The sequence below is a fragment of the Octopus bimaculoides genome, chromosome 1, assembly GCF_001194135.2.
Source record: "Octopus bimaculoides isolate UCB-OBI-ISO-001 chromosome 1, ASM119413v2, whole genome shotgun sequence".
In the NCBI taxonomy this organism is placed as follows: Eukaryota; Metazoa; Mollusca; class Cephalopoda; order Octopoda; family Octopodidae; genus Octopus; species Octopus bimaculoides.
The window spans coordinates 98,438,279-98,447,257 of record NC_068981.1 but is presented as its reverse complement, the minus strand read 5'-3'; the positions used below and the strand labels follow the sequence as shown (position 1 = coordinate 98,447,257).

The following is an 8,979-nucleotide window of genomic DNA, read 5'->3' as shown; positions in this document are numbered from 1 at the left end:
ATATATATATATATATATATATATATATATAATTTGTATGTGTGTGTGTGGTTGTGTGTATAGATATACATAAACATATACATTTGATAAGTGCCAATGTATGAAACTCTCAGCCTTTGAGTTACTCTGTTGCTTCTGCTAAATATTAATAAAAATACATACATACCAAGTGAGAGCACATAGTTTAGTGGTTAGAGTGTTGCACTCACGATCATGAGATCCTGATTTCAATTCCTAGACCATGTGGTATGTTGTGTTCATGAGCAAAACACTTCATCTCATGTTGCTTTGTGATCACTTCAACACCTGACATGTCATACATCTTGTACCTGTTCAGACAATGTTGATTTGATGGAGAGAGTGAGCTAATGTGCAGCATGGACATTTGATCACTATAAACAAATCATTTGTATACATTGTCCAGCAAAAGCTGAACATTCATACGTCGTCTTCGATGGGAGAGTCTGTCATACCAAGGGATAGACTAAGAATGAGATAGTTGTATGATATCCGTTGGTCATGCTTGTGAATTCAGCCAGAAACTCTAATGATATTTGCTTCTGATTAGATCCTATGGAGGAGGTGCCTGAGGACCCTACCTCTATGATTCAACCCCAGGAATAGTGGGTGGAGAAGCTGGATAAGTAGATGGAACTCAGACAAAAAATTTAATACTGAAATATATTTTGTAACAAGGATATGTCTTGTAACTCATGTCTACATTTCTACTTTCAGGTTGTTTCTTATCTAGTTCAGCCATCAAAGCCCTTAACAACAAAACTGCTGCCAACGTTCCCGTCCATTGACAGCAAATGGTGTTGTCCCATGTTTGTCCCTGAAGATCGTTTCATAATGCAAAAGATGAAGGATAACTTACCCAAAGATACCTTTATATTGTTCACTGTGTATACTATTGACATGAACTCCACCCAGCTGTGTACACTAGGCAATGCATTAATGTGTCTTTATGAATCTTACAATGATAATAATGATGTATGTAGTTAATTTCTTGAGTTAATTTGTTGTTTTAATTGCTCTTTCATCTTACATCACCATCATCATCATTGTGAACAACAATGAAACTAACATCAACATAAATTCCACCACCACCAACACCTCCAAAACCACCACCACCACATGGACAAGAAATACAGAAATGAAACTGATTGATAACATACATAATTACAAACATGCACACACATACATACATGCATGCATACATGTGTGTGTGTATGTGTGTGTGTGTGTGTGTGTGTGTGTGTGTGTGTGTGTGTGTGTGTGTGTGTGTGTGTGTGTGTGTGTGTGTGCATACTCAGAAAGCAAACAAACATAGTTGCAGAGAAAATAAAAATGATATTCAGTAATATTGTTTATTTCTAGTTAACTTTTAATGTTCTGTTTATTAAATATATCAACACTAATTTAATTATTGTAAAAATAATTTAGATATATAACTTAGGTGTATCATTTTGACTGTGTTTTTGTTTGTAAACAGGTAAAATTCTGCTCTGGAGGTTATCAGCTGAAGTTAAGAAGTGGGTCTTTGGACATGTCTAAAAATATCAAGTCTTCCAGCTTAGACAATCTACCAATTGTTCCTGTGGTGTCACTTTTAATTCGGATTTTACCTTTAGTGCAGGTAGGTGTAAATCAGTAGCTGAATCAACCAAGAAAGTAGTGATCCTAGAGGCACTTGACTTGCTAGAAATAATAGTTGAATCTTCCTTAAATCACACACTGTCATCCTAAATATAAAAAAGGTTACATTGAATACTGTGGTTGTTGATATTGCTAGATAAATTTGCTTTTTTTTTTCCATTTATTTTAATCCTTATTTTTCATCAACAGTTTTAACAAATCAGTTAATAATATATTCTCCTTTAATGTTTATAACTTTTTACTGACATTCCACTAGTTTGACAATGCTTTGTTGATAGTAATCACTGATTTGTTAAAATTATTAATGAAAAATAAGAATTAAAATAAATGGAAAAAAAAGCAATGAATTTGACAACCCAATATAAAATGATGAGATACTTTGATCATAGGTCTGCTTGACTAGTGTCAACCTAGGGTTAAACAATAACAACAACAACAATAACAGCATATGAAAAATACTGGGTAGGAAAGTATTGTGAAAGGAAGTGCAGTAGGTAGTGTTAACTTAAAAGAAAGTCTATGATCTATTGTGGAGATAGATTAGGCCTGTGTAGGCCAAGGAAGATACAGGCATAGCTGCATGGTAAGAAGCTTGTTTCACAACTGCATGGTTCTGGATTCAGTCTCACTGCATGGCTCCTTAGGCAAGTGTCTTCTATAAAGCTGATCAAAGCCTTATGAGTGGATTTGGTAAGTGGAAACTGAAAGAAGCCTGTTGTATGTGTGCGTATATTTGTGTCTGTGTTTGTCCCTGTTGTAAAGTGGGTTCCTCTCACTGGTGTGATGTGTGACTGCCATTGTACTGTAGTTGCTGTTTTATGTTAGTAGCCACAATAGTTACTGGTCATCAGATACCGTTGTATCTCTTCATGCCGGAATAGTAATACACTAACTTCTGTCTTATTATCACTAATAGCTCCACAAGACACTGACTAGAACTGTTGACTGACATTATTCTGTTCCATTGAAATATGGTCTATTTCTGGAGTCCAACTGTCTCAAGAGATACTGAAGTTTGCATCACTGGTCAGTCAGAACTTGACCAATTCAGAGTACAAGCCAGGGTTAGGTATATAGAGATCTTGGTCTACTCAGAATCTAGAATATCCTCTCAGTCTATCTGGTGTGATCCAAAGGAGTGTAGAATAGAACAGTTTTTTTTTAGTTATACAAAGGCAAAACATGTTGCCCCCTCAAAATAAGAGTAGAAGAACATTGCAGATATTGATAAATCGGGTATAGTTGAACATGTATGGAAAAATGGAGATCACCTCCCCCTGTAGGATGAAGTTAAAATAATAGACAGAGAACACCACTGGAAAATACTAAAACTAAAAGAAACCGAGTGCAGATATGAATAGCATATGGGAACCGGTATTAAGGAAGGATAGGAAAATATTAGATTTATAAGTTCTAAAATTCACTCCATAATTGCCCGTGGGCATATGGCGTTGTGGTTAAGAGTGCAGGCTACTAACCCCAAGAATCTGAGTTTGATTCCAAGCAGTGACCTGAATAATAATAATAATAATAATAATAATAACAACAACAACAATAACAATAACAATAATAATAACAACAACAACAACAACATCGAAAAATGCCTTAGGAATGAGAACCCAGGTTCAAAATTTCCCTAAGACACCTGATGGAGGGTATATCAGCCAAAACGTGTTAACAACAAACAAAATGAGGACAAATATCCGTCAAATGTAAATAATGTAAATAGTGTAAACTGGTGTCAGTTTGGCTGCAAGAACTGGCAGGATTGTGCCAAATCTAACACTATTCTGGCTTAACAACTCCACTCTGGATTTATTATAAGGTTCACTACTTAGCCTTTGTTTCACAAGGCAATAAGGTTATTTACCTATTTTGGGGAATTCATAAACCTGGGGACCCATTACCACACCAGGTGCTGTCAGACAGAGCCAACTGAACCTGGAACTCATGTCAAGAAAGGGCATTACACTCTGATGTAGCAACTGAAATATGTAATATTTGGATATAAGAATATGCATGATCAACTGTAGAGTATACTGAACAACTAATAAAGAGGATAGATATTCATATTTGGTGACTAGTATTGCATGATCCCTGTTGGCCAAGATACTTTATTTAAATGTCTCAGTCAACCTGCTAAATGGAAGTACTACAAGTACTTATGTTTACACTTCAAACAACAGCAGCAGTATCAAAGAATTGACAAGTACTTCATTAGCTTACTGTGTTGAGGCCAAGTCTTCTGTTGAGTATTACATTGAAAAGCATGATCTCTGTTGAGTTGATTTTTCCCAACTATATGAAAATGAAGTTTTCAGGTGTTATTAAACTTTTCAAATGATATGCATTTTGTTGTAAGATGTTTGAAACGTTCATAGGTCCATTATGCTTCAATAGACCTATAACATATAGATAGTCAGTTGAATACCTAGAGACCACACTGTTTATCACATCTTCTCTCATTATCTCTCCCATCCTCTCTTACAAGTTCTTGTCTCACTGTTATTTATCTATATTTCTAGGTCTTGATTAAAGCATTCCTCTGATCCATTACTAATAGTTTTCCCAATCTCTGTTACCTTACAGGATGTACAGCCTGCTCCACCCTATACTTCAAACTACTATCATTCTATCCAGTGTAAACCAACCATCTCAGAAGAAAGAATATTTGAAAGTTTCCAGAAGCATTCTAAGTTATCAGAGCCACTTAAGACTCTCATCTGCAGGTTACAGCTCTTTGATGGAATCCAAACAGGTAAAAAGTGACTCTCATCTCTATCATGATAAGCAGTTAATATATTCACTAATGTCTATTTGGAAATATCAATGATATACTGCAGATTGTTGGTATAATGGAGTTCTGGTGATTACAGTATTGAATTGGTGTTTATATTTTATGTTGGTAGTAGCCCATTAAGGCAAGAATTTATCATCCACATACCTGGTGTATATTATACAGTCATAGCTGTATTTTTTTATTGTGATTATGTAGAATGCTACAAACATAGACCTTGATGGACAGCTCATAGCTACCTCATCTTTTTGCTTAAATAATTTGCTGCTTATATAAGCATATGCTGTATCAGGATTATACTTAAAAGATACCACTAAATTCATCTGAAGAGCCTCAACATATCTTTGAAGAAACTAACCAAATTGTCAATGTCTGTTTATTAACGTTCTAGTGACAAAAACTATAGAAGCCATATTAAATAATATATATAAACACCCAAGAAATAATATCATCCACTATACCAGATGACATACTAAAAAAAATATTTGTATCTTGTGCAACTGAAGAATCCATCCACTGTCTACAAGGTAAGTTATTAAAGTAAAGAAAAGAATGATCATGGATTCTCCATCAGGGTCGATATTTGCAGCATTTTATGTGGCCTGAATAGAAAATAAAGTGATAACAAGGCATGAAAAATGTAATACACACTAGGAATGTGGACTATATATTTGTAATAGACACACTGCAAAATGTTTAGACTTTAAAGGAAGACCTAAAAAACAGTTCAGTAACCAAAACATTTTACATGAAACTCACAGCGATACAATGACTCCATTTCAAGAACCAAACATTCAGATAAAATATAACAGATATTTCATGACTGTACTTATATGAATGCAGTGAAAGTTCACACAGATATGAAATATTTGTGGTAAAATGGCTTCTCAGAAGAGTGTTTGAATTCTCATCCACAAACAATGCACCAAATAAAGAAACCTACACAGTTATACAGACACAAAACAATAATGGATTTATTTTAGCAAACTAATAGACCACGTCTGAGAACAATACAAACACAAATACAATGCAGTAAATATACTAGTTACTGCATTTATTAAAAATTTTCTAATCACATATAATGTCTACTACATGAATCAAATGTGTACTAAATGTAGAATAGATGGACACATGGAAAAACTTCTAAAAAGTAACTCAAAATACATTACATCCAATCATAATAACAACTAGAATAATATACTATAAAAATGCATTAAAATTTTTTAAAATACCTGTAAGTATACAATCAAGCTGCTAATGATCAATGTAACTATAAATTTGATTGGAAACATGAAAATTGTAAACTTGATGACATTTTCTTGTTAGATCACTGCACTTAACATGGAGCAACCACAATACACTGCATGTCACAACATGAAAACAATTTGACAGCAAAATAGTTGTAGAGCATTGGATTTTATCCTGTGTTTTGCCATATACAAATGTCAAGTCACGATTCAATCATAGCTCGAACATGTGTGCGACTAAAATTTTATCCAATGAACGATCATTGTTCACATGATAGTTTGGTGGTCCAATTAGAACTTACCATGAGTGGGGCCTACAAATACAGTTAAATTATCCACCAATTTCACAGAGTGTCAAGACATCTGAACCACCATGATGTTATCCACTCTCACCAATTCGAAGTGATTTGGGTTGGTGAGTTGTGTTACACTCACCTAATAGTTGTTCTCACAGCTGCATATTCAGTCAAGGATGATTGTAGAAGACACTTCACAGCACCTGAATATACTTGGTATATAAAAAAACTAGCCCCCATGTTTAGTTGCTAACAGAGATTTTCCCTGTGTTTACTACTGTAGCTCTCTGTTACAGTAGTAAACAAAACATCAATACTGTCCAGAATAATCCTTAAAAAAAATGGCTATTAAAGATGGAAACAGTTCTAATAATAGAGCACAATGCTAAAATGAACACGTGACATATTCTAATAAAAAAAAAAAATTCCCTGTTTTTTTAAATAAAATGCTGACAGTCAGAAATCAAAAATTTAGTATGATGTCTACCCCCATTCCTAATGGCTCTACTTATTTCCTTTCTTTAGCATTAAAACTGGCCATATCTGACCCAAATATTCTACCTGTTTTATGTTCAAACCAACTAGATTTGATCTTTTGCACCTAACCAACAATGTCATTTCAAAATAAGTTGTCACATCAGCAAAATCTCGAAGCTACAAGATAATGCATGATTAGTTCAAAATAATGTGAATAAATAAGCATTACATCTGACAGAGTAATCTGAATGCCAGATGATGATGTAGCAACAAAATTTGCCAACACTAAATGCTCTAACAAAAAGACAAAAACCATGGCAGTCTAGAGACATTAATGATAGATATGGAAACTTTACTGTTCCCCACAAAAACTTTAAGAAACTCATATGAAAATAAATATTTAAAAAACTTAATAAAAAAGGCAAATCTAGTACATAGTATTGTTTTAATGTTTGTTTAAAAGAAAAGCTGTTCGGCATATATAGGCCAAGTGTGGATGTGTGGTAAAAGATTTGCTTAACAACCACATAGTTCTGGGTTCAGTTCCACTATGTGACACCACGGGCAAGTGTCTTCTACTATAGCCCCAAGCCAACAAAAGCCTTGTGGATGGATTTGGTGGATGGAAACTGAAAATAACCTGGTGTGTGTGTGTGTGTGTGTGTATGTGTGTGCGCGTGTGTGTGTGTGTGTGCGTGTGTGTGTGTGTGTGTGTCTTTGTCTTTGTCTCCTACCACTGTCTGACAACCAGTGTTGGTTTGTTTAAGTCACTGCAACTTAGCAGTCCAGCAAAAGAGACTGATAGAATACATACCAGGTTTAGAAAAAAATAAGTATTAGTGTCAATTTATTCAACTAAACCCTTCAAGGCAATGCCCCAGCATGACCACAATCTAATGACTGAAGCAAGTAAAAAATAAAAGATAAAGATATATATATATATATATATATATATATATATATATATATATATATTACTGTGTGTGTGTCTATGAGTGTGCGTAAACTTCAATTTCGCTGTGTAAATATCAATCTTTAATTTTCCTTTAATAGATCAGACAGAATTTGAAATGATGGAATGGTGTAAGAAGAAGTTGGATACTGACCATTCTATTCAACCATTCCCAGTTCTGAATCTTAACCAGTGTGTGTCATACCAGTCAGATATTGGCCTAAAATTCACCATTGACAAAGCTTTTAATCTAAAAGGTATCAGAATAATGCTGATTTTAATTTTTCCTGTCTTTTGAAAATTTATTTTATTAACTATTTTTATATTAACATTATTTGCCAACATGGCTGAGTGATAAGAAGCTTGATTCCCAGCCACATAGTTCCAGGTTCAGTCTTATTGTGTGACACCTTGGGCAAGTGTCTTCTACTATAGGCTCTCACTGACTAAAGCCTTGTGAGTGGATTTGATAGATGGAAACTGCAAGAAACCTGTCATGTGTGTGTGCATGTGTGTGCATGCGTGTGTGTGTGTATGTGTGTGCACACGCACATATGGTATTTAGCTTGACTCTTTATGATTTGAATTCAAACCCTTCAAAGGTTGACTTGGCAGTGATTTGGCAGAAGTATTAGCATGCTTGACAAAATGCTTAATGACATTTCTTCCAGTTTTATGTCATGAGTTCAAATGTTGCTGAAGTTGACTTTGTCTTTCATTCATTTTGGGGATAATAAAATAAATACCAGTTGATGAATGAGGTTAATGTATTTAACTTATTCTCTCCCCTGAAATTGCTGGCCTTGTGCCAAAATTTGAAACCAACGAGGCAACAAGCTTATAGAATTGTTAGCATGATGGATAAAAGGCTTAGTAGCATTTTATCTGTCTTTATGATCTGGGTTCAAATTCTGTCATGGTTTACTTTGTCTTTCATTCTTTTGGGGTTGATAAAATAAGTACCTGTCAAGCACTGGAGTCAATGTAATTGACTAGGCCTCTTCTCCTCAAAATTTCAGGCTTAAGTCTGTAATAAAAAGAATTATTGTTATCATTATTAAGGCAGCAAGCTGGCAGAATCTGAGTTCAAATTACACTGAGATCAGCTTTACTTTTCATCTTTATGGAGTTTTTTGAAATAACAGAGGTGAAGAAAGAGTAAGAAATGCATTGTCCCTTTTCATTTGGCTGATGCTGTGTTCCTCGTTTGATGGCTGAAATGAAGAAAGAGATGTGCTCTTGCTTAGCCAATTCAAAACCTGAAGAGGGTGAGAGAGAGATGCTCTCACTTATATAAGGTTTGGTCAGGAAGTAGGTAAAATCTAAAACAATGGATTGACCTTTCTCTGATCACCGAAAGCCCTTGGAAGTCAGGCGTTTTTCATTAATTTCCCAACATAGAGATGAAACACAAAGGATCGAACATTCATCTAAGAAACAACAAGTGTGCAGGTTTCAAATCTTGGTTAAGTGGAGTTAAGCAGAGTTTCCTATATGTATGTATCATCATCATCATCATCACCGTTTAACGTCTGCTTTCCATGCTAGCAT

General features: G+C 34.6%; 1 protein-coding gene across 1 annotated transcript in view; it reads left to right on the top strand.

Annotated features, from left to right (window-relative positions):
• The window catches only part of LOC106876175 (uncharacterized), a 76,015-nt gene extending 68,230 nt beyond the window's left edge, over window positions 1-7,785 (top strand). The window contains exons 18-21 of the mRNA XM_052966932.1: window positions 736-993; window positions 1,496-1,639; window positions 4,249-4,417; window positions 7,530-7,785. Of these exons, the coding sequence (XP_052822892.1) occupies window positions 736-993; window positions 1,496-1,639; window positions 4,249-4,417; window positions 7,530-7,726 (768 nt within the window). The 3' untranslated portion in view covers window positions 7,727-7,785. The remainder of the gene's footprint in view (window positions 1-735; window positions 994-1,495; window positions 1,640-4,248; window positions 4,418-7,529) is intronic.
• The last annotated feature ends 1,194 nt before the right edge of the window (window positions 7,786-8,979 follow it).